At 43.1% G+C, this 27,376-nt stretch overlaps 1 protein-coding gene across 1 annotated transcript in view; it reads right to left on the bottom strand.

The window, feature by feature from the left end:
• The window catches only part of FBN2 (fibrillin 2), a 341,314-nt gene extending 314,889 nt beyond the window's left edge, over window positions 1-26,425 (bottom strand). Inside the window, exons 1-3 of the mRNA XM_068246690.1 lie at window positions 25,885-26,425; window positions 8,190-8,272; window positions 2,101-2,202 (exon numbers count right to left, since the gene is read on the bottom strand). Of these exons, the coding sequence (XP_068102791.1) occupies window positions 2,101-2,202; window positions 8,190-8,272; window positions 25,885-26,090 (391 nt within the window). The 5' untranslated portion in view covers window positions 26,091-26,425. The remainder of the gene's footprint in view (window positions 1-2,100; window positions 2,203-8,189; window positions 8,273-25,884) is intronic.
• Between the last annotated feature and the right edge of the window lie 951 nt (window positions 26,426-27,376).

The raw sequence follows: 27,376 nt of genomic DNA, 5'->3' as shown, positions 1-27,376 counted from the left end.
AGAATAGTGCCCCAGTATAGCTAGTATAGTGCCCCAGTATAGCCAGTATAGTACCCCAGTATAGCCCCCCAGTATAGCTAGTATAGTGCCCCAGTATAGCCCCCCAGTATAGCTAGAATAGTGCCCCAGTATAGTGCCCCAGTATAGCCCCCCAGTATAGCTAGTATAGTGCCCCAGTATAGCCAGAATAGTGCCCCAGTATAGCCAGAATAGTGCCCCAGTATAGCTAGTATAGTGCCCCAGAATAGTGCCCCAGTATAGCCAGTATAGTGCCCCAGTATAGCGCCCCAGTATAGCCAGTATAGTGCCCCAGTATAGTCAGTATAGTGCCCCAGGATAGCCAGTATAGTGCCCCCCGCCCGTCCCCGCCGCTGTTATTACCTTAACAGCTGCCGCTCCTCCCCTCTCCGGCGCGTGTATATTCAAGCAGCGTATCTCCGGCTGCTCTGTGTGAATGTAGAAGGAAGCAGGGCAGCGGCTTCCTGTAACGGCGATATGTATCGCCGTTACTATGGAAACCAAGCCCTGCCTCCTGTGCATCACACAGAGCAGCCGGAGATACGCTGCTACAATAAACACATGCGCTGGAGAGGGGAGAGCGGCCGCTGCTAAGGTAATAGCAGCGGCGGCCGCGGGGACGTTCGGGAGGGGGGATAAGAGGACGGCACACCAGGCAACGTTCCGCGGCACACTAGTGTGCCGCGGAACACTGGTTGAAAAACGCTGCTTTAGTCATCAGTTTAGGTATGAGCTTTCTACAGACATGCTGTTTAGCTTCCATTGCTGCTCTTTGTAGAGGGGAGGGGCAGAGGTGCAAGTCACTCCACACTGCTTCCTTTGAAATCCCAGCAATAACATTACTGCCTATAGAGCGCCCCCTAGTGGCTGCAGCTTTGGCACTTTGAGTCCTCCAGGAGCAAAGCATGATATAAATGTTCTTTGTCTTGTCTTGTTGATTTACTATTCAAAAAGGCATCACTTGCCTTCTAATATATATTTAGTTCTACGTTTGCATGGCCAGAGTGGATTACTCTGTATGGGTGACAAAGCTGGGAACTGCTCTATGTGCTCAGCTTATTATGATACAAGTGCTGCAGCTCCCTCTCTTTTTGAGCGATATTACATATGGTTGTTGAAGTAGACTTGAATGGATATCAGGCGCTGGCGATGTGCTCCATCACATTTTTATTATGAGGAAGTCATTGCTGTGTAGTGTCAACAATGCAAACTGACATTTAATGTTGTCCCTAGTCTGCACTCTTGCCATTGGCTAGCATACATTTAAATAATCAGAGACATCAACTCTAACCAGTAATTTAGTAGGATTGATGTGTTAAGGTAACAACAAAAATATCAAAGATTCACCTTCATATCCAGTAGTGTAACTATAAATTGCTAAGCTCCCCAGCAACACCCTGCCACCCACTCAAAAGCTCGCCTCCCCCCCAGTAACAGCAGAGCAGTGCCAGAGGAGTGTGATACTTTACATACAGATCAGTGGCAGCAGAGTTTGATATTTAGCCTGCTTGTGGCGGCAGGAGAGGTTCTTCTCACTCCTCTCTTTAGAGTAGCCGCATGCCATGCAACCTATCACCATGTGGCTGCCATCCCCGCATACCATGTAACAGGCACCAAGGTGCTAGGCTGCAGGGCATGTGACTACACTGCAGAGAGACTTGAGGACTTACCCTGCCACCGTAGGCAGGTAAAGTATCACAAATGTAAACACAAAAGCAGGCCCCCTTAGCTATTGGGCTATAGGAGGGGCTATTGTTATGCCCCTGCTCAGACCCCTTCCAAAATTGTGTTCCCCTTGCTGTCCCTTCTCAAAAGCCCAAACCATGTGCTACAATAGACAGTGGATCCGCACATCCGCTGTAACCATACATGTTGCCAATCCAGCATAATGTGGACCTAGCCAGCTTAATGGGTTCCAATGTAATAAAATGTGGGCATTTGTCAAATTGAAGGATGTGAAACAGATAGTTTCAATTAACGTTGCCCTATATTACACTGACTACCAACACCATATTCATTTCCAAGCATAAAGACAAAAGCTTTTCAGCTGCAGGTCTGATGATTCAGGATTTTGGAACTCACCGCCGGTTTTGGATGTGCAGGCAGGAGAAACTTGTCCATTAGAGCAGGTACACATGTTTGGACGGGAACAGAAGCCATCACCACAAGTGTTTCTACAGATTGCTAAATTAAGAGAAAAATTATATTAATGTTTATGTTATAGTTGACACATCATGAGATTAATTAGCATTTTTTTTTCAAATGTCGCAAAATATGAAAGCTTTCTGTGCATATCATTCATGCATATGTATTTATAAGTTTACACTGTTACTGTTGAAATTCTGCAAGATTTCTAGGAAGGCTTCGGAAGAACTTGCGTCCCCAAGTGCTTCTGAAGACGAGTGAACCCATGCTGTGCATGCACTAGTCTGGTCTCTCCTATCCACGGTACAGACCCACTCATCTTTAGAAGTACTCAGGGACGTGAGTACATCTGAAGCCTTCATAAAAAGTCTAGAAGATGTATAGGACCAGCTGGCCGACTAACTACAATGAGGGACAGAGGTGGAATGAGGCCACGGGGAGGACCAGGAAGCTCTCCAGATCCTTCCCTCGACATAGGTGAGTATCATAACTTTTTTCAGTGTCACCTCATAGTTACGTTAGATAAAGGAGGTGATTATCTGGAAGAATAATCAGAAGGTACAATGGGCCATATCCTATTAAATGTTCTCCAAAGTTTTCTCCAATTAGATTTTTTAAAATCTTATCATTAAAATACTTTGACAGCCCTTTTATCTACTTTTTAGTACTGTATTTGTTCAATTGCTAAACGCTGAAAAGTTATTTTTTAGAAAAGATAAAAAATTATCTCCTGTGAGAAAACTCAGGAGAAAAGTTAAGTGGATAAAAGCCAGCATGTCAAAAAAAATTAAAATAAACTATTGTTTCGTTAATTGACTAAATAAAAACAACTAAAAACAACTATTACTTCCCGGATGACCTATGATAATTTGTACCCAGACAAAGCATCCAGTTGGAGCATTTTACTTATTCTAAGTTAAATAATGGTATTAAATGTCTATTGGTTGTTGTAGAACACCATTGCTCTATCATGCAGTTATTAAGTACCTAACTAACCAAGGTTCACCTGCCCTGGAGAACACCGGAGGCGTTGGAGAGTGTAAGCGATTGAGCAAACCTGGCCTATGTGAAGTGTGCGGTGGAAAATAAATGCCTTAAAATGTAACTTGAATAAATATTACCAAAATTATGGGTGTCTGCAGACTTTCACCCAGGCAATGGATCATGTCATTAACAGATAAGAGTATTGGCTTTAGTTGTACTTTACGGACACAGAGTGGAAATTAGGCATTTGTTACATCTGCTCAATGTCTGGAGCACATCATATAGCCGGGAACCTGCAAATATTGTCAAAAGCACCCTGGCATAACCTGTATACATAATGTGGAATGTTCCATATTAACACGATAAGACTACCATGAATATTACCCATTAGGACAGATACACAAATTAAGTGAGGTCTTAAAGACTCTGAGGAGGCCCACATATACTGCCTTCCCCACACATGTGAAAGTGCATGTTTATATATCATTATCTATTGTGGGTAACTGCTCCATTTCTGAGACAGGTTTTGTTCCATAAAATGATCCCAGTGAATATCAGTTGTTCTCCAGTTCTGATTTTGTTATGTTTGGCCAGCAATTGCATATTTCTTTAAGTTACAAAAAAGTTAACCAATAACCTGGGCAGAAGGTACAAAACCTACATTGGGAATTTTTAACTAGAGATGGGCCAAACTATCTCAAATTTTTCGCGGCAAAGAAGGGGGTTTCGCGTTCGCCCCCTCAGACGAATACATGGCGTGTTAGACCCGCCCCCTTTACATCATCATTGAGCTAAACTTTGACCCCTCACCCCAGAGTTAGCAGACACATGGCAGCCAATCAGCTACCCCTCCCACCTGGACCGCCCCCCCACCTATCAGAAAGCCAGCACAAAAGCCATTTTTCAGTCTGTGTTTGGCTACTGTGCTAGGCGGATGAGGGAAAGTGTGTTGTGATAGGGAGAGAGTTAGGTAGGCCTGCGTTCTGTGTTCACAGTGTAGATTCTTGCTGCTACCACATTGTCCTTAACAGATAAGCCCTTCTTAGGGCTGATACATTGTTTTTCTTGCTATTGTATTACTTTTTTGTGAACAGTGCACAAGTTAGCTGTTGGAGACAGGTCTGCTGCTCCTAGTAGTGCACCGACCATAACCCAATAATCCTTCACACCACTACTGGCATCTAGTATCCACTAATGCCCCCTGCATAAGGCCTCCATGCAGAATCAGTGTTTTTTTGGTCACGTAACTGTCATTGAACTACCTCAGCCTGACTGAGGGTGGAAAACCTGTTTTTGCCTGCACTCCCATGATTGTACACAACAGCACAGCGGCCACTACACAAAGATTGCCGCCGAGAGGACTAACACTTATGTCCTGAAGGAGTCAACTAGTAAAAACAAAGAAATGCTCACCAGACATAATCACTAAAGGTCTTTGCGATTGTTTGCGGACTGTGGTGCATTAACCACTTAAGGACCGGGCTTGTTTTCCATGATCTGTGCTCTCCAGCCCACAGCACAGATCACCTTGCAGCCAGGGCAACCAGACTTCCCCCCTTTTTTCCCCACTAGGGGGATGTCCAGCTGGGGGGGTCTGATCGCCGCCGGCTATCTGCGTGTAGGGGGGGGGGGTTGGGCTCCTCACACCCCTCCTCCGCAGCGATATTTTGCCTCCCTCTCTTTCCCTCCCTCCCCTCCTTCTCATGGGCGGTACAGGACAGCGATCCATCCAAAGATGCAGGTTAGGGTTAAGTGAAAGGTTTGATCTCCTAGGCATTTGGGAGTAAAGTCCCATACACACACTAGATAGATGTTGCCCAATGGGGATCGGGTACCAATCCCTCGGGGGATATTGCTGGGCTGAGGCTATACAGATGCGTAATTAGCCTGTAAGCTAACAACATGTTCTGTTACAATGCAGGGGGCAGAGGGCTGGCTCTCACAATTTTGTGAAGATCTACTGGAATTTTCACAACATATACATTTTCATGAGAATACGGACTGCCTTAAAAAGGTGTTTTCTCATGCCCATTGACTTCAATGCATTTACTGAAAAGAGTTTTTGCAGTCAAGCCCATACATTTTCGCACATACACTCATCTTTGCTAACATTCGTTTTTTCAGGCCCATAGACTTCAATGCATCTGGTGTAAATTAGTTCTAGACTAACGATATAGTTTTGGGAATATTCTCACTCATGTGAAAATGTGAGGTTTTCACGAAAGTTACATCAAAACGGAAATGGCCATATTTGCAGCTCACCAAATATGGGCACCAGATTTACATATGCATTCCTAGGTAGTCTATAAAAATTGCACTGCAAATATTTGACACATTACTATGCAGCTGTTGGTTGGACACACCAGCATTATAATGTTTCTGACAAGCATCACTGCCGTTTTATCTGTATGAATAAAAAGAATGCATGTAATAGCACTTAACTTTAGCCATCCAGTTTTAAACAACAGCTTCCTGAAATGCGATATAATATGTAACAGAAGTATTGTTTAAACCCATAGCATACAGGCGCATGCCAATTAAAATGTGCTTTAGATGTTATAGATTCATCAAACATGTTCATGGTTGGCTTTTATATAATCAGTAAAAAATATACTGCTGTATTAAAATGTATTTATATGCTGTTAATATGCAGAATAACGTCTTAAAATGACTACATTCTGGCAATACCAACTATATGTCTATAGCTATTTTTAACTTGTGTTTTTTTCCAAGATGTCTGTCTAGTAGTTGTAAAATGCTGAGCAATAAATGTAATATTAATATAGTATACTGAAACAGAATCAGCAACTATATTTATATAGCTATTTTTAACTTGTGTTTTTTCTAAAATGTCTGTCTAGTAGCTGTAAAATGCTAAGCAATAAATGTAATATTAATATAGTATATTGAAACAGAGTTAGCAAAAACGGGCGCCCATGGCCATTTGGAAATTTTGGTGCGTCCATAGACTGCAATGTTAATTGTGGCTATGACATCACCCAGTGGACATCTTGGGCGGAAACAGTGGTGGTGGGACAGGTGGTGGCTGAAAGGGAGGAGATAGCAGTGGTGGGAGTGATTGGGGGCATTGGGTTCAGCTATGATGTAGCCAAACATTCATAACTAAAGTCTTAGCTGTGAGTAGGGGCAGGGGGGTTAGTGTTAGGCATAAATAGGGGTAGGCTAGTGTTAGGAGTAGGTAGTGGGGAGGGTTAGTGTAAAATGAAAGTTAAAAGAAACCCGAGGTGTGAGACCTATGGAGGCTGCCATATTTATTTCCTCTTAAACAATACCAGTTGCCTGGCAGTCCTGCTGATCTTTCTGGTCAGAAGGGTCAAAACCACACACGTGAAAGAAGCCTGCAGCATATCCTGTCAGATTTGTCATAGACATCTGATCTGCATGCTTGTTCAGGGTCTATGGCTTAAAGTATTAGAGGCAGAGAGTCAGCAGGACAGCCAGGCAATGTGCATTATTTAAAATGAAATTAACAGGTCAGCCTTCATATCCCTCTCAACTCAGGTTTCCTTTAAATACAGTAATAGTACAAGTTGTGACAAATTCTACATTCAAAAGATGTTTGGATGCTTTCCTTGCATTGAAGGAAACCCACAGCTATAATTAATAATTAATTGCCAGCAAAGTTGATCCAGGGATTTTATCTGACTACCACCTGGAGTGGGGAAGGATTTTCTTCCCCTTAAAGGTTTATTAGCACAAGCGTTGTGAGGATTTTTTTTTTGCATTCCTTGGATCAACGTGAGGGTGCAGGCGAGAAAGGTACCTAATGCTTGCATAATTGTTTATTTTATTTTTTCTGGTTGGATTTGATGGACTAATGTCTTTTTTAACCAAACTATGTAACTATATGTAACTATGTAGAATATTGGTAAAATTACCAATGTTATATTGTGCTCAGTGCCCAATAGTACTGTAGAATATCAGTGATTTAACAGTTATTCTACTAGTGGCATCTCTATCATCAGGAGATCCAGTAGCAATCAGCTAGAAGGTCATTTTAGATTTGTTACGATCTATGTATCTATATTCCAGTCAATAAATGCTTTGATGACACTGGCAGAGTGCAATTCCTACCTCATTCCAAATTTTAAATTCTAACTTGCAGAAGAAGAGCACAACTGAAATCTCAGCCTGGACTGAACCAATTTAATTTTCACTGGTATTTTTTTTTAATCCTATTTAGTGTACAGCTGTGGTGAAAGCCAAACTATGAATAACAAATATTTTAGCTTTGCCAATTTTGGAGATGGGTTGTAGCTGCATTCTCATTTTGTTTCCTGTTTCTATTCCCATTTGAGACAGTTTACTCACATCCTGTCCGGATGGAGATGGCAAAGAAACCTTATTATGTAGGACTGAGGTAGACTTCAATCCCCCATCAGATTTTTATAGCTGTTCCCCGCTACTTGTTCTTACGTCCTCCAATCTCCAATATGCACGCATAGCCATGGACATTCCAGGGATAAGTGGATGCAACAACAACAGTAACCACTCATATGAGCATCTAGTCCTTTCTCCACCATTACAAACTTAAAATACATTGGTTCTGGGCTTGGAGTTTAACTGTTAGGCTAAGCAAACGGAAGAGTAAAAACAACTGTAAAAATGACAGCTGTGGCCAGATGCTTTAATGGACTCAAACTGCATGTTTGTCGGAAATGCATCCACTGGAAGTGACCATTATCTATCCCCCGAGAGCAGACGGTTATGGCCAGGGTGGTGAAGCACCTGCTCAGCTTTACTGCAGGTTACATCATTGCTTGAGAACTAGTATGCAGTTGAAGGCTGTCTAACAGATGTTCCATTTGACGACACATTCTTTAAAAACAACATAAGGTACCCAGATCTTTGATGGTGGCCCTAAAATAAATTCTCATTGATCTTAATGTACAGAATAATCCAATTATTGGAGATAGGCTTAATGGGTAAATAGTGGTGTATATGTGTCTCTGGGCTTACCCCTGTTTGGTCACTAATAAATAATTTGGCAGTGATGACAACACACTTCAATAGACACTTACGGACAATGCACTGATTTCCTCCAGGAAGTGTTTTCCATCCGGGGCAGCAGTAGGAATGGAATCTTGATCCGCACACATTTGGCCTTATAAAAATAATAACAGAAATACATTAATTAATGTTTTAAAAGTTATATACTGTATGTATATATAAATATTTTGTTTGTTTGGGATAGTGTGACAGTTAGAACTTGTGTCTTTTTTACACTCCTGAGTGTCTTTGCTGGGGAGATGTTAATCTCCCCCCCCCCCCCCGCCCATGTGGCAGTTAATTTTTCTCTGCAACCAGTTTCTTTCAGAGCAGCAGCGAGGAGGACGTGGGATGGCTCTGAAGTATTCAGAGGCTTCTCTCTTCTTTATTATGTGTTTTGAGCCCCAAACCTCATCTCGGGGAACATGCATATGCATGTTTGTACATTTTTATTTTGAAAGCCTATTTGAACACATTAAATGTAGTGTAATAACATGGAGAGGAGTGCAATGTCTGGGACAGTGGGAGCAGCCCCAGAGAAGTCTTGTAAACATGCGTGGAAGTAAGATATGAGTGAGGAGGACATATTTGGTTCATTGGAAGAACAGCGAGGGTGGTTTGGGGCTTTTTGAATAAAAGTGGTAATGTAAGTCATAAAATAATAAAGCAAGTGAGCTGAAATGTCAGTGAGTCCAGCAACTCTGTGCCCCGCCTTCCCCTTCATTTTTGTATGCTGTAACTGCTGGCTGGAATAAAGTTCATGTTTGGATCAGCGTCCGACTCTACCTTCTAGCTTTGGAATTGCAAGCAGGAGAGGAGTTGTTAAAGAGAAATCGTAACCAAGAATTGAACTTCATCCCAATTAGTAGCTGATACCCCCTTTCCCACGAGAAATCTTTTCCTTTTCACAAACGGATCATCGGGGGCTCTGTATGGCTGATATTGTGGTGAAACCCTCCATACAGTGTGATGTCAGGACCAGGGCCAGATTTACCATAAGGCACTGTAGGCACATGCCTACAGGCGCCTGATGATGGAAAGGCGGCTCATATACCCCCAAGCTCCTCCCTTTCTCCTTCCCTATGCAGAGTCCTGATGAGAGAGTAAATGAGAGGTTACTCAACCAGCTCTTTGCATTCCACTGCTAAGATCTCCCTTCAGTCAGGGGAACTTCTAGCTACATAATACCGAGGGTACCTCTAACTACCTAATACTTGGGGGTGCATCTAGTTACTTAATATTGAGGGTACTTCTGGCTACCTTACACTAAGGGACAACTGTAGCTACCTATGACAAGCAAGGTAAGTAAGGGAGAAGTGACAGCTGGGACAGCCAGCACACTCGTGGTGCAGTTCGGTGGGGGCTTGTAGGTTCATGGAGGGCGGAGTCTAAAAGCACCAGGACATCTGTGCCTATAGGCTCCTGTGATGTAAATCCAGGCCTGGTCAGGAGGACCATGGTCCTGACAGTTTCCTGTCTGTGAACCTTACTGTATTGTGGGAAATAAAAGCTGTTTACAGCTGGATCCAACTGCCAAAAAAGCAAGCAGCATCTCCTTCCACTGACATCACCTGCCAGCAGTTAAAATGTCACCTTGTGATAAATGTCAGAATGTAAATCAGGGAGAGGAAAGATTTTGCAATGGGCCAACACTGACTAAATCGTTTATACATAATTATTGTACAAATGAAGCACTTTTTTATTACATTATTTTCACTGTAGTTCCTCTTTAAGTGATCAGGGGTCAAATCATAGCAGCCTGAATCGTCTTATAATGTGAACTGGAAGGCCAGCATAGATATTTTCAGAGAGAAACAGCTGATTAGAAATACAGAGGATATCTACCCCTAACTGTGGAATTCATGATTAATTGTAGAGGTAATGTTGCAGCTGCTGAGACCAGGGTTATAAGAACATATGCTGGGAGTTTGGTGGTCTATAGGAACAGGAAGGGGAACAATTTGGAGAAGCTGTGAAAGGTTCAGAGTTAACATCCAGGTCACATCTAGGCAGTGTGCCTGTAGGACGCAGTCAATAACTGTGCCATTTATGGATGATACTGGAAGTGAGAGATGATTATTCTCACCCAGATGTAGTATTAGGTACCTGTTAGACTCCATGATGAAATGGCTAACAGACAGTGTACAATGTCCTAGACAAATCTAGGAGAAAAGCTGGGTGTCACCTGCATGCACATGCCATTGTAATCTAAACGAGAGTCTCTTCTGAGAATTAAAGGTGTCTTTTATGGTAATCCCTCTACATCCCTTCCCTTGATGAGCCCCAAATACCCCAGTATAACTCTGCCAGGAGCCCACCCACAACCTTCACCAGTTATTCTCAACACTGGAGAGGCAGCCTCACCACCTGCCTAAACTCTTTGCTCCCTATGTCATTTCCCATCCTTCCCAGGCATACACTTTCAGGCCATGAAGACAAAGGAGCTAGAGGCCGTGGAACTACAGCATTGGAAGCCTGTAGCCCCAAATGGTATAAACCAGCATTAATGGACAACAAGTGTAATAGATGAGAAGTAACTTTTTGTTTCTCTGGCTTAAACCAGTTCAATCCTGTCATGTTAAATGAATTACAGTCATCCTTTAAATGCTGAAAACTGTATATGAACTTCCTGCTCATATCTGGCAAATATCCCGCCGACAACGATGGGATGGAAGACATCTGTCTGTCCTTGAATGACCGGCTACTATCTTGTTCCCAATACATTGAAAAATAAAAGCAATTAAGAAATCACCTCCATAGTGGAAGGGGATAATATGCCAAATCCTGAAGTGACTATTTACTATGTTGTAAAGTAGCTGCATTTACTGTAATACAATTAGTCCTAAAATCGTGATGTGAGCAGAAGGTTCCTTCCAGAGCCTAACACTGAGTTACAAAGCAACAACTAAACTGGCTCATACAGAAACACCTCATTTTTCCACTATAATTTAATAACGGAATTTTACAGGTGCCACATTTCTGCCATTGTTTTCATGCAAATATTGTTGAAGAAAGATTGATTCTCATTTGGCAGTGGACCTCTCATTCATTTGGACCTCATACATTCATAAAATAATGTGCTTACTCATAGTGAGCTGGTAGGATTCATTTTTTTTTGCGTATTAAGGACAAACTTTTAGTTCTTGGCAATGTGATACGCCACACATATTTCTAATACTGGCAAACATGTTAGGTCATCATGGATCACCCATGGTAGCCTTGATGTTTGTATGTGACAGGAGCTTTGAAAAGTAAAATGTTGTGGGTTTACTGCACATGCCAGTTGTATCAGGGTTTTGTGAATTAACCTTGTAGGTTCCACTTACATTGCTGTGAGTTTCTGGATTTATCTACTGTAGAAATGAACCTTGATGATAAGTCATGGGAAAGATTGTGGTTCATTCAGATGTTTGACTGTAAGGGTTTGGTTGGTCATAATCATGAGATCATGTCTCACCTCCGATTCCAGTTTTAGCCCACATTGTGAGGCATGATTATGTGATCACAACCAGCCAATCAGAGACTTACACGTCAATCACCTGATCAAATTTGTCTTAAACCTCTTTATGAACTTCTATCAAGGAGTATTTCTGTACAATCATCTCTTGTTTTACCATATTTAAGCCCGCGTCTTCATACAGGGCTATCTATCTACCCCTTTGTCATAATGTTATGTCATTACTATGTCATGGGCAATACGATGGCACAGCAGGAAACACTTTTGCCTTGCAGCACAGGGTCCCCCCAGCCAGGTCACTATCTGCACAGAGTTTGTATGTTCTCCCCGTGTCTGTGTGGATTTCTTCCAGGCACTTTGGATTCCTCACACATCCCAAAAACATACAGATAAGTTAACTGGCTTCCCTGTAAATTGGTCTTAGACTAAAATGGACATATGACTATGGTAAGGGCTAGACTGTGAGCCACTCTGAGGGACAGTTAGTTACAAGACAATATACTCTGTATATAGATGTCAGCACTATATACATACAAAATAATATTAAATACTAAATTAAATGCATGGGAGTGGGCGACCCATTGTACATTTCTGTGGGTAATTCAGATTAATTCTCAGCATCAGCCGGAGGTAGATTAAGTCCAGGCAAGGCCCCATGCAATGGACTCAAATACTTGCTGGATCTCTCTCTGCTTGTTTCTCGCCTCTATAGTGAACTCATCTTGACCCTGTCCACTTGTTTGGTGCTGATCGGTGGCAGACGGGAGTGTTCAGAGTTTTCAAAAAGACTATGCAAAGTTCGAACACCAACACTATCAGGGACATAAAAAAATAATTTGCGAGTAGTCTTATTTATGCATATTCCATATACAGCAACCACTCAGCTACAGTTTATGTAACTGAACTGTCACATAAATACAGTCCTGGACTTCTGTGTAATAAATCTTATAAGACTTGAAAAAAACCAGCTGCCTATGAATCCTACTACTTTGGGTGCTCTCTCAATTACTTCCATACATACAAGCTAGTCTAGTACTCCCTGTATAAAAGACCTTGCAGTAGCCTGCCAGCCATTGGTTACGACAGTACAATTAAGGCTCTGTTTTGCTGCAGCTAGAGCACATGGTTCACAATAACTACTGACCCAAATAATACAGTATCAAATCTTTCACAAGCTGGAATCTCTGCCTCATATCACTAGCTCTCAGCTCTTATTAAAGTGCCCACTAATAATACAATCTGTATTGTACAGTACAATCTTACCTATGTAGTAGAGGGGTAAACTGAGTAAATATACTTTGAATGACTACTTTAGGTAGTCCTTTACGTTCCATAAAAGTGGTAAGATTGTACAATTAAGATTGTATAATAATTGGGCACCTTTAGAGTTCCTTAATCTCTGCAGTTTCTTAAAGCACAACTGAAGTGAGAAGAATAGGGAGACATCATATTTATTTCCTGTTAAAAAATACCAGTTGCCTGGCAGCTACATTGATCTATTTGGCTGCAGGTGTGTCTGAATCACACCAGAAACAAGCATGCAGCTTCCCTGATGCAAGCCCCTGATGACGCAGACGCGAAACCGGTCGGGCCTACGAATGATAGATAAGGACAGCACTTCAGAGGATATTGGAGTTACATGTGAGAGTACTTCATGGGTCCCTGTCGAAAGGACCCGGAAGTGAGTATCTGAAAACTTGCTGAATTTGTTTCTATTAAGGATGTGCAATAAATGTACTGGTTTTTAAACGGTATACGCTTAGATTTGATTTTTGGTTTTATGTCATACACCATATACCGGGAATAACGAGTGTATAAAGAAGAGTTGATTGCTGAGGATCTGGGAGGTGATCGCAGAGGCTATCTGACTAAGCTTATGAGACCTTATAATTTGGGTCTGACCTAGATCCGGTAAGCCTGCACTTTAACGGGTGTTTGGTGACAGCAGTACTTGAGAAGAAGGTCCTGTAGCACTGAGGTGTATTGAAGAATTTACTATTAAGAGTCTTTCTGAGGACTTTTTAGCCTCTTGGCTGCTAACGGGACTAATTGTATCTCTGGCGCAGATATAAGAATATACAAATCTCACAGTGATTGTAGTATTGTATCCAACTGAAGCAAGAAGTGAAAATGGTGAGGTAGGGGAAGTCCTTTTAAAGGAAAACATCCCGCCACGAGAGGTTACTTCCATTCAGCATACCAATGATAACTGGACTATCCAAATCTGATTTACATAGGTTTCCATTCAGGTGTGGAGCGTCTCCCTTTATGGGGGTACCTCCTTTATTGGGGGCACTGGCACAAAAACTGTTCTTGTGATAACAATATACAGTAAGGGACTTTCCATTGCTGGCTATTAAGATGCTATCACTCAAAACCCCAACAAACACTGGAGAAAATGACCTGATTTAAGCATAGATACTTCTTCAGTCTCCTCACTGTACACATAAGATGTATATTTTTCCATGAATCAGTACACTGTAGATTCTTTTTATGCTTCAATCGTAATTGTCCCTTATGCTGGGGATACACGGTACGTTTCTGTACCGTGTATGGAGCTGCTGATGCTCCCAGCTGATAATTTCCGACAGGTCCGATTACCCGCCGGATCGATTCCCCGCTCGATCCCCGCGGGCGGACAATAGCAGGAAGTTGAGCGGAAGATAAGGAGGTGCCCGTGGGGATGAGCGGGAATCGATACGGATGGCGCGGGGACATGGCGGGAGTAGATCCGGTGGCTAATAGAGCCGCCGGGTCGACCCGTGTATGCCCAGCATTACAATAGAATGATTAATCTGGAGGCTGTGAACCTCTTACTGACAACAGTGGCATAGTGCAATGGCAACAATAGTGTGCAAGTGAGCAAGGAGACGGGCCAGTGTCTTTTAGTAGTCCTTGTGCTTGAGCACTCCTTGCCAGGAAGTGTTTTTACAATGAATAAAGGACACATAAAAAATCCCCCACGATGTACCAGCCCAAGACCTGTTTGGAAAATACTTTGATAGCATAAAGGAAACCTTAAAGAGGAACTTCAGCCTAAACAACATACTGTCATTAAGTTACATTAATTATAATATATAGGTAATATAATCTCTTACCCACCCTGTTTTAAAAGAAGGGCGCCCATCTTTTTGGTTAAAAGGAGGTGACAGGGAGCATGAGACATAGTTCCAACTGTACTGTGTCCTGATCACCCCTCCCAGCTGTGCGCATTAGGCAACAAAAACAACAACATCAGAAATCCCATCATGCTTTGCACAGCATCAGGGGAAAATGCCTGGGCAGATTTGTTTAAAGGGGCGGAGCTTAGCTTCTGTGCAGCTAAAAAATAAGGCTTGGGTAAGAAAAACAAAGTTCTGATGCTGTGAAACTGTTAAAGAAACACCAAGCCTTTTCAGTGCTGCTGAGTAGATTTTTTGTCTGGAGGTTCACTTTAAGAAACAACTGAAGAGAGAGAGAGTGATATAGAGGTTGTCATATTTATTTAATTTTAAACATTACCAGTTGCCGGGCTTCCTGATGATCTTTCATGCATCAGTAGTGACTGAATCATACACCTTAAAGGAAAACTTAAGTGTCCTAAAAAAATGACTTGTACTCACCCGGGGCTCCCCTCGGCCCCCTGCAGCTGAACGGTGCCCTTGCCGTGTCTCTCAGATGCAGCTGGACTCGCCGGCGGCCACTTCCGGTTCAGCCGTCACTGGCCGACAGGCTGGGAACGTGGCTGATTAGCCGCGTTCCCGGCCGCTATAGCATTAAAGAAGGCGCTTTTGCGGCCGGGAACACGGCTAATTAGCCGCGTCCCCAGCCTGTCGGCCGGTGAAGGCCAAACCGGAAGTGGCCGCCGGCGAGTCCAGCTGCATCGGAGAGACACAGCGAGGGCACCGTTCAGCTGCAGGGGGCTGAGGGGAGCCCCGGGTGAGTACAAGTCACTTTTTTAGGACACTTAAGTATTCCTTTAAATAAGCTTGTGGCAAATACATTCAAACTTAAAGAGAACCTGTACTGAGTAAAATTATTTAAAATAAACACACGAGGTAACTTCAAATGAACATTACATAGTTACCTTGCTATCAGTTCCTCTCAGAAACTCACCATTTTCTTCTGACAGTGATCCCTTCCAGTTCTGACAACATTTTGTCAGAACTGAAATATATCAGTTGCTGTCAGTTATATATTAGTTGCTGTCAGTTACAGCTGAGAGGAGAACTGATGTGTCCATGTTTCCCTATGGCTCAAGTGGGCGATGTTACAGTTTAACTGTGTACTGACCAGAAAGCTGTTATGGTGTAATGGCCATTTTCAAAATGGAGGACGGAGAATTCCATTGATCACAGTGGACAAACAGGACACAGGGGAGGAAAAAGAGATTGAGGAGTAGAGTACACGGGAGGTAAGTATGACTTGTGTATGGTTATTTTGACTTTTAATTTTCAGTTCAGGTTTTCTTTAACCACTTGCCGACCGCACGCTTATACCGTGCGTCGGCAAAGTGGCAGCTGCAGGACCAGCGACGCAGTACTGCGTCGCCAGCTGCAGGCTGATTAATCAGGAAGCAGCCGCTCGCGCGAGCGGCTGCTTCCTGTCAAATCACGGCGGGGGGCTCCGTGAATAGCCTGCGGGCCGCCGATGGCGGCTCGCAGGCTAAATGTAAACACAAGCGGAAATAATCCGCTTTGTGTACATTTGTACGGCGCTGGCGATCCCCGGCCAATCAGCGGCCGGGGATCGCCGCCATGTGACAGGGGACGTCCTGTCACTGGCTGCACAGGACGGATAGCGTCCTGTGCAGCCCGGATCACCGGGGAGGGGACAGGTAGGAGAGGGAGGGGGGAATTTTGCCGCGGAGGGGGGCTTTGAGGTGCCCCCCCGCCAGCCACATGCAGGCAGAAGAGATCAGACCCCCCTGCACATCATCCCCATAGGGGGGAAAAAAGGGGGGCAATCTGATCTCTCTGCCTGCACCCTGATCTGTGCTGGGGGCTGTAGAGCCCACCCAGCACAGATCACTAATAACCACGCTGGTCCTTAAGGGGGGGTAAAGGGTGGGTCATCAAGTGGTTAAGTTACAGTAAATGTCTGATCTGCATGCTTGTTCATGGTGTATGACTAAAAGTATTAGAGGCAGTGGATCACAGGGAGAGGTGGCAGCACTTTCCAAAGCAGGCTGCATCTGAATGACTAGCAGCATAGGTGTGCAGAGCCTAATTATAGGCAGGGTACACATCTTCCATTCAAAACAGATGCGGCAAATTAACATTAATGGTGACGTCCAAAACAGTTTGCATGCAAAGTATTCTGTACTGAACTCTTCCACCATGACAAGGCCATCCTTTTGGAAGGGACCCTAGCCCATAGCAGCTGGTCATGAAATGGTTTACACATTTTATATAGACAAGGGGAGAGATGGCAGTGCATCCTAAAACCAGGCCGCATCGGAATGACTATGAACAGAGGCATGCAGAGCCCCCTAGAGGCAACATACATACCTTGTTTTCAAAACAGATGCTACAATTATGCACTAAAACCCTAACCTCGGATAGAAATGGAATGCAAACATAAATATCAAATGGGAGCAGCCAGCCATAAGGTAAACTTATTTTTTTTAGACAGCAGGGTGAGGTGTCAGAGCTTCCCAAAGCAGGATGCATCTGAATGACTAGCAGCATAGGTGGGCAGGGCCTAATTATAGGCACGGTACACATTCTTGAATGCAAAACAGATGCACCAAATTAACATTAATGAAAGATGTTAGCTTCCAAAACAGTATGCATGCTAAGTATTCTGTACTGAACTCTTCCACCATGACAAGGCCATCCTGTTGGTAGGAACCCTAGCCCATAGCAGCTGTCCATAAAATGGTTTATCTTCCAAAACAGTTTGCATGCAAAGTATTCCGAATCCATACTGGACCCTTTCACCACAATGAGGCCATGCTTTTGGAAGGAACTATAGCCTCTAACTAATTAACTAGACATTCAGATGCGTCCTGGTCTTAGGATGCGCTGCCATTTCTCCCCTGTTGTCTATATAAAATGTGTAAACTATTTTATGGGCAGCTGTTCCCAGGTTATACATATGCTAGTTTGTTAATTAGTGGGACATCGCTGGGATCCATTTTCCTGACTCGTTAGGTAAGTATTCAGCTTAAAACATATTGGAAAGAGGTGCAGAGACCTTGGAGTATCCAACCATTCAATAATGCAGGAACAGTTTGTCATGGAGCAGCTATATCCATCCAAGCTACTGTACAAGCAACCGTCATTTCAGAGGCCACGTTCTATACTAGTTTAAAAAAAAAGGTAAAGAAAAATATTTTAACGGTTTTGGTTTTTCATTAAAAGTAACTAACCTGAAGCTGTTGTCATAAAAATACAAACAGTGAATCAAGTACAGTCTTTGGTACTTATGCTGCTCTTACTGCTCAGGCCGGTGTTTACTTTGCCAGCAGCAATCCTGCAAGACTTCCAAAATAAGCAATGGTCTAGCGAAGTTCATTCATAAAACACAAATAACCCTTGCACATTAGAAGGCTTGGAGCAAAAAAATAACCCAGAGTTTTAAAATAATAATTAGAGGATGCAAAAACCCCTTAGAGTTCTGACAATGAATGTAATGACTGACTCAAAGGTCTAAACACCGCTATAAAGTTTACTTTACAGAAACTAGGACTAATTTAGCCCCACTTACTAACTGTATACATTATCTTTAATAGCACATGATGCAATGGATGTTATACAGAACCAATGCATTAAGGCCAATGGATGAAAGACCAGATAAGAAAAAGAAACCAGAAATGGATTTCCCTGCAAGCCACTTAAAATTGACTTTATTAATTTATGTCAGAGATCTCAAGATTGTAGTCACAGATGTATGCAAACATATGTAAAAGTACCTCTATTTGTAATGGAAAAGAAGTATTGCTGTGCGGCATTTAATTCCATCCAGTCCATCATTATAGGCTAAGGCCTGTGGCCCACTAGAGATGTTTCAGCTGTGATTTGGAATTGCAGGCTATTCCAAAAGTGTTCGGTTAAAGGACACCTGAGGCGAAAATAAACTAATGAAATAAACAATTGTATCTATCTTCCTTCTCCTGAAGTGACTTTTTGAAGATATTCCACAGTTTTATTTTATGTTTAAATCTACTTTTTTAGTTTTAACTGTTTTATTGGTTTTGCTCAATGGCACATTCATTGAAGTATGCCGGAGCTAAAATCTATGAACTATTGACCCTTTTTATCTCTTTCCTGATCTCAGAAGCCATTTTCTGCTAGGGAAGTGTTTTATTGTTGGAATTTCTTATCAGTGAGGGTCACACTGTAGTCACTTCCTGTCTGAGTCTATCACCCCTGTAGTTACTCTGCCCTTCACTTCCTGCTTCGAATGAAGAAGCGGCGGGGTCAGGGTTGCCAACCTGATTTCTAGATTCTGACGGACAAAAAGCCCAAAAAATCTGGACACCCACAATTTTGGGCAGACAGGGGGCGGAGCCAACAGCGCAGGGTTATGGGTGGGGCTTAATTGTGAGCGATCACTTAAAAAAATGTTTTAATATAAATTAATGGTTGCAGCAGGAATAGGGCGCCGCACAGGGATCCCACTGGTCCTTATTTCTCTTTACTACCCCATTTCACCCTCAAACCACTCCCCTCCATATCAATGTCTTGCTTACGTACTCATTGGTGATGAGTGCACTTTTGATTATCTCTATGCTTCAGTACTGGTAAAAGCCCGGTGTGTCATCTGAAAGATGACTAAATGCTGTGAGCGTGCTCAAAACTGTGTATTGGTGTTGGTTGTGAAATGAAGCCACGCTGGTACAAAGCCCTGAGCAGGTTTATATTGCACGGCTGCATGTCAGACGACACAGAAAACACTCTCATGTTCCTAAATGTATCAGTGCTGCCACAGTGGGGGTCTGCTATACAGACAAAGCAGTGAGGTCTTGTAGCTCCTGCAGCAATGGTGACCCTGCAGAAGGAATGGTAGAACTAGTGGAGGCTACATGGTACAGACCTATAGAAAAATGATGATCAAAGGTGGCAGGATGGGGGCAGGCAATGCATTTAGGGCTGGTGGAGGCAGACTGCAGTCAACAGGCACTCTATATGTGTGTTTTGTGTGATATATATATATATTCATTTAGAAATAAATGAACTAGTCCTTACCTCTCACGCAGCACTGCAGCAGGAATAGGGGAAACTCTTAACATGGCTCGGATGGCCTCTACTGCTGAATTCAGGCGTAATTGAACTCTGTGTGACCTGATCAGTGGTCACACAAGCAGCAGACCAGACCAGATCGAGCTCCGATGGAATGCAGTGAGGGATTACTGAGTCGGGCTGCTGTGCTCCATTAGCTGGCCACACGCTCCAAAGTCTAGCGAGTCTGACTGTGACTCACTTGCTGCTATCGTGCCCATGCCATCCCGGACAAGACTACAGACGATCATAGCAGCAGCTGGAGGCGGAGCCTGAGACGTTTGCAGAGTGAGGGAAGAGATCTTACTGGCGGGGAGGAGTGAAGACTGAGTGATGTATCGCAGCAAGAGAAAGAAGCTGCGGTACATCACAGTAGTATACACAAATTGACGGACACACTGAGCAAATATACGGGAAGTGCGGACGGGACAATTTTGCCTCATTATTCACGGACTGTCCGTCAAAAGACGGACGCTTGGCAACCCTGGGCGGGGTGACGGGCGTACACTGCGGGGGGAGGATCAAGTGGGGAGGGAGAAGTGATCAGGGGGCCTCTCTAGCCGGCAGCTGCAGAGTAGGGGCTAAGCGTGCGGGAGCATCTGGCCAGGTCTATGTAGACTATATCACAGGAGCACCAGCAGCTACAGTAATTAAGTGGGATGGGGGAGGAATTAGGAGGGAGCACATCTGACTATCACTTGGGATGTAGGAAGGGTGGGGGATCAGGAGGGCCCCGGGTTACTTTTGCCCCGAGGCTACATTGTAGCTAGAACCGGCCCTGAATGGGGGAGGGGTGATCGTGAGGGTGATATGTGATAGGTATTGTATGTAATTTGTGTAATAATAGGCAATAAAAAAAGTTATGGAAATAAGGAAATCACTCCAGAAAACACTGCAAAAATTGCTACAAGAGCACTTAAGTGCTTTCAATTTGCGATGTATAGTGGGCCTCAGTCCTAAGAGAGGCTAGAGGGACCAGATGGTTTTCTCTAAGGCCCCATTCACACTAGAGCGTTTTGCCGCGATTTAAAAGCGCTAGCGTAATGAAACCCTATGGGCCCGTTCTTACTTGGGCAATTTGCAGCAAATCGGGCAAAAACGGCAAACGCAAATGCGTAGCCTGCACCATTTTCAGGAGATTTCCAGGCGATCGCATTTCAGTGCTATAGAAGCGCAAAACGGGATTGCGACAAAATCGCCGCAGTGTTCAGTGATTTTTCCGCATGAAATCGTGGAAAAATCACTCCTGCAAAACGCCAGCAAAAATTGCCAGCATTTTGAAATCGCAGGTGTGAATAGAGCCTCAAAGAGGAAGATACAACTTTAGTGATAGAGTAAGGATGAGTTAGAACATGTTTAAAAAATGTCAATGTTGCACCTTCCTAGTTCCTTTTAAGAAAACAATAGGAATTTGTAATTATAAATCTATTCTTTCTTTCGTCACACAGAGGCCAGCACGTTGACAAACTGCCATTAGCCATTGGGATTTCATGTTGCCATTAGGGTATTAGCAGCTAACAATCAACTCTAAGGATCATGGGAAGTGTAGTCCTGTGTCCAGCATACAACTGGCACAGGAGGTACCATCCATCCCCTCTCAACCGCTTACTGCCGGAATTATCTAGAACAGGATTTCTCAACTCAGTCCTCAGACACCTTTTTATAGGCTCACACTTTACAATCATCACTGTTCTATACCATCAGTAGTTTAGTGCCAACAATCATATTTAAAAAGTGGCAATTAGCTTGGTTATAGATTGCAAAATAGCATTCATCTGTTTCATTAGGGTGAACACTATAGGCTACAATACAGAATAATGTTTTTTGATCCAAACCCTCTGCTTATCAATTAGCCACAAATTGCCACTTTAAGAAGTAGTGGTGCTTAGACACAGTGGAAGTGTATTGGCTGCCTATGGCTACTTTTTCTAGCAAGAAATGATAGTCATGCCAATGAGCAATTACCCCATTCGTATTATTAAAGCTGTAAAGTATGACTGTCAATTTAGGGGACTGACAGTTCTGATGATCAAGTAATGAATACCAGTGATCAAAATATGATCACCATTTCATAGGCTTTATAAAATTGGCGATTATACTTTAACAAGCAGAGCACACATTTTTTCTTCTTTTTTTGTTTTATTCTATATACATAGACCCTTAAGACTGAACTCACAATACCATTAAATCTTGGCATTTCTCCCTCCCTTCTGTCACCAGAAAAGCACCAAGGAACATACTACAATGGCATTCTTACTGACATCCATATGATCATTCAGTATGGCCTCTGGTGGATGCTACATGAAGCATCTTTTGGCCATTATTTGCTTACGTATTATTGCGCTGCAGGTGAGCTGGGCACAGGGTGAGCCAAATGACGGCTCACCCTGCTGCTGCTCAAATCTCCGGTGGCATTAAAAACTATTCCCCCTCCGAGTTGCTGTAGTAACTCGGAATGAGATGTTATTCGGGGTCTGGCAATTGTTGGATCCCCGAATTACTCTTGTGCGGGGTGCGCAGCATAGCACTAGTGCTATGACGGCACCCAGCTTTAGCGCTGAGCACCAGGTGCCAAAACTCCCTGCTTTGTATTACTTGGGCTCAAGTACCACCATTAGTTTGAGTGGGAGTAGTTCATGAGTGCCTAATGGACAACATAATGACATTCATACAACATTCTCCTGACTTTTATCATGCCCTGCATCAACAGCAAATGGCCCAGAATGCACCTGGAAAGGCCATGTCCCCTTTATTTGGACTTCACTGGGTGCCTTCTGGCACCAAATGCTGGGCTAATCTCAATGAGCGCTATCTGACATTGCTGTTGAATGCTTGGTAAATGTCAACATTCCAATTCCTAGCATTTAATTCTTTCTTTTTCAGAGACTTGTATGAATCCAACCTTAAATTGAAAATAATGAGAGCAGGGCCTGGAATGTATGGTATACAGGAGATTTTCAAGGAGCCTGGAGTCCCTCTTTAATGTCCCGGAGATGCTACAGAAAGTTTATGGAAACTCTTCTGGCTACGCAATCCATCCTTAACATTCATCAACAGAACAGGTGCCTGGTTAGCAGAATTGTCATAAACTCCTATTCTTGTGGCAACCATGATATTTAAGAATTCACCTCATTTCCTGCACTGGATCCAGATGTCCCAGACACAGTAGTAAAAGAAAATCTCTTCAAAACAAACACATACAGCATATGAATAAAAACGGAAGAGTGGTAATAACCATGTCTTGTGCTATCTAAAACTTGAAAAAAACAAACAAAAAAACATTTTTCTTGACTTTCACTTTAAGGAAGAAATATGTGTGACATAATACCCTTATCTGTACTACATTCACAAGTCGTGATAAGCTCCTGAACTACTGGGGGAATAACAAGATAGTAAAGGCAGCAGCTGCTACCAGATCCAAATCCCAGGGTTCCCATCTCAGTAAGAGCTGAATCCTGCTTATAAGTCGTACGAGACTTTCATATTCATGAGTCTGTTCTAGTGTTAATAGCATTGCTTTTCAGAGGCGTAACTACTGGGAAGTGGGGACACAGCCCCTACAATCACGGGGTGGGGGTGTGAGGCTGTGGGAGGTACCAACTACTTACCCACATTCCTTGGGTCCCCCCTCTCCCCAGAACAGGTGTTCCTGTGACCACACGTGTTATGGCTAGGGTTAAGGGGGTTGGCTATGCTTTTTATGAGGGGGGGGGGGGAGCGGCCACCATATTGGCCAATGGAGTCACCTTAGGCGGACGGGGTGTAAATACTGATGGGCCATCAACGGTTTGCACATTGAGGGGGAGGGGGCATTACTAATTATTAGTTATGCCATTCATTTCTTGGTGGTGCTATTAACAATTAGAGGTCATGGAAGCTATTTGGTAGGTTGATGTTTATCTATATACATTCACATATACCTCAAAGGATGTGATTAAAACTCTTTCATAAAAAGCATTGGGTAATGTATGTCTACTACACACCAGAAGGCAGGCACTGTGCATACTATATACGGTAGCTATGTATGGAAAGACTATGCACAGAACAAAGCACACAGCAATATTCTACTCCTAACTAAAAGAAAATGATCTTCACTTGTATGCAAGCTTAGCACAAGACACTGTAGTAGGTTAAATCCTGCCCAGAGTCAGCGGGTATTGTTACCATCTACATTTGGCTCGCACACAGCCTTCGTGACTGTCTGGCCTCCAGATCACAAAACAATCCCTGGTTTTCATATTCTCTGTGTCAGCTAGTTAATAACAAGAGCTTAGTGCATAATATATACAGAAAGGGATTATATTCTGCCTATATAAAGTCACTGGAGATATTCAGATGTTTGCACATTTTTGGAAAATCTTCTAAAACTCTTAACGCTGTTAAGATGGAGTAGACATCGCAAGCCAAATGTAAGGGGAGAGCCTTATTTTAATAAAACACATGCCTTCCAAGTTCCCTCACAATTTACTATTCTGTGTTTATATAACCTGATAGTAGGCACAGAGCCAACACACGCTACAATAGTCTCATGCCTGCGGCTACTTGAAGCTCTGAAGGTGGCAGAGATTGGAAGATTTATGCTAGGAGGATAAACAAAGACATAAATTACAAGCAATGTGTTATCAGTCATTAATAAGTATGCCAGAAGGACAGGGGTATACAGTAGCATAGTGGAAAGGGCAAGAGCATACAGCAACTGAAGCAACCAATGAGAAGTCACCATACAACACGTTACTCATACTAGACTGCTAAACCAAGATATCTGAATGGGTAGTATTATTTTTTTAAATGCATTTATGTTTAGTGCATAAAAGTGAAACCTGGCAGAGGCAGAGGGTCAATTACTTTTTTTTACTTATTTCTAGAAAATCTGAAGTGAAAGTTGTATAGAGCCTGCTATTGCTATCCTTTTTTTTTTACTTTTTAATAAATGGCCAGCGGCATAATTGTCATGCTGATCTTTCAGCTTCAGGAGGTTTTGAATAAAACACCTGCAACAAACATACAGCCAATGTTTGCATATGTAGATCAGCACAACAGCCAGGCTAGCACAGTTAGCAAAGTCAGTAATATCACCCTGCATATTTCTGTTGCTTCACATGTAGGATCTGTGTAGGTGCATTGCAGCTGTAACAGCCAGCCACATGCCACATGTTATCAGTAAGGTCCTGGGTGAAGTCAGTGTCAAAGTGGCCACACACCATACAAATCTTTAAATTCAATTCAAGAATAGCAATCAAATTTTTCTGACTGATTGTAACAATTCAAAAATCTGACCAATGTACCACACACCTCATCTTTTCCCCAATCATGAATAAAATAATTGAAAGCTCAGAAAAAAATTGATTGTAACTGTACATCAAGTAATTGACAATCCATCACACACCATACAATTCTTGAGAAAGTTGGTCTGAAATTTCCAACAGGGCCAATCTCCAACAAATCGAAAAAAAACCCAGGAAATTTGATTGGATTTATCGATCGAAAACAAAGAAAAGCTCTTGATTTTTCTGGACAGCTGATCAAAATTATCGAATTTGTGAAAAATGTAATTTTTTTATTGTATGGTGTGTGGCCAACTTAAGGCTCCTTTCACACTACATGCGTTGTGTTGTGCATTCTGAAATACAGGAACGCAATGGTGATGTCACATTGTAGCCCACCGCTGTGGTGTGACCCGCACAGTGCAACATACACTCCATAGACATTATGCGTGCACCGCGCACATTGACTGTTAACTTTATCGAGACTCGGCGTACTGCAAAACTACCAGTGGGATAAGTCCCATTGAAATATAACTGCATTGCGTTTCGACGCAATTACATTGTCTGCTGTGAGGCAACGCAACTGACATATTGTGAAAGGAGTCTGAAGAAAGAGGATTGCTGTAGATCTGCTTCTGATAAAAGTGCAGTAAATGCCACATGGCAACATAGTTTTAGCAAAACAAATACCCATAAGGATCACAGAAACACTAAAGGTATGTAAAAAGATTGCTAGTTGCAATTATTAAAAAGTCTGTGCAATTATTTAAAACTTTGTGCATGATTAATGCTTTCTACCTACCCATGCAGGGAATACTGGGTTCCCTTCCTGCGAGTTCTGCTATGAACAGAAGATCCATCTTTTGAATCTTGAGCTTCGAGTCTAGACTCTAAATTGTAGAGCTGTTGTCCAGCTGAGCATCCCACAAGTGCTAGGAAACAGCCCAGGTAGAGCACGGTCCTCCACTCTGCACCCGCCATGGGGCAATGATGCTGCCTATTCACCATCGGCACAAAGGGGGAAAGGTATCCACTTCTGAAAGAAGGGTGAACCTGTTGATGTTAATCCAGAATCCAAGCAACCATAAATAAAAGAAGCACACACCAAGTGGAGGCAGGAGGAGAGGATTCAGAAGGATGCTCCTGGGGGCATAGGTTATTTTTTATCACCAGGTTGTTGCAGGCTCACAAAATAAGAAAATTTTATCCTGAGTAAATCAGAACTTCACAGAAGTGATCTCCTGCTTTGTGGTCGTAGCAGAAAAAGAGCATCAGATGTGAAAAGCTGCTGCATAAAGCTATGTCTGTGCTGCAGAGTGCAGACTTGTCCCCATACTCAGCCTGTGTGAGAAGCAGGATTAGGATGAGAGTGCTGAGGGCCGGGGGTTTAAGAGGCGGCTGCCTGTCAGTGGGGAGGAAACCACAGAACCAGTCACACACGTGAAGAGTGAAGGGAGGAGGGAGAAAATGGGATGTAAGAAAGAGAGGGGGAAAAAGTCCATTTCCACTCTTCTGCTACATCCATTAACCTTTTGCTGATCATACTACTGTTTCAATTTACAAGTTCAATGTTAAAAGCATCACATTTTGTGGAAATGCTAACTTAGAGCCCTTTCTTCAGAGTTTATGTGCTCCAGCTGCAGTGTCCAGAAAGACAACATCAGTGATAGATCTCTGTGCACCTTAGAGGTTTACACATAGAGCATCCAGAACATACAGAGGGATCCATTATTTATCTACCACTGTGCACATTTGTGCTGATACCCACCATGTGATACAGAAACATCAATTCCTCAGTAGAGATGTAGCGAACGGTTCGCCGGCGAACGGTTCCAGGCGAACTTAGGGGGTTCGTGAACTTTTGCGGAAGTTCGATTCGCCCCATAATGCACTATGAGGGTCAACTTTGACCCTCTGCTTCACAGTCAGCAGGCACATTGTAGCCATTCAGGCTACAGTAAGCCCTGGAGCCCCATCCCCCCCCCTTATCTAAGGCAGGCTGTGGCTGCCATTAGCCTCACTCGTGTGCCTGCTAGAGACAGAGTAGGGACAGCTGCTGCAGACTTGTTCTTCTAGGGACAGATTAGTTAGGCTCTTGGCTGCTTATCTTGCTCCTGGCTGATTGTTATTGCTTTTATAGCACCCCTCAATAGCTCTTTTCAGAGCTCATCCTGTACTTTTTCTTTTTTTTTCTGTGTGTCAAACTGACACTTTTGTTGCATGCACAGCCTTGCTAATTGATAGTGTGTGTGCCACTGCCAGCAGCCCAGCACATTCAGTGACTACCAGTGTGT

This window comes from Hyperolius riggenbachi, chromosome 1, assembly GCF_040937935.1.
Source record: "Hyperolius riggenbachi isolate aHypRig1 chromosome 1, aHypRig1.pri, whole genome shotgun sequence".
NCBI classification, from domain to species: domain Eukaryota; kingdom Metazoa; phylum Chordata; class Amphibia; order Anura; family Hyperoliidae; genus Hyperolius; species Hyperolius riggenbachi.
This window is presented reverse-complemented; position numbering and strand designations above follow the sequence as displayed.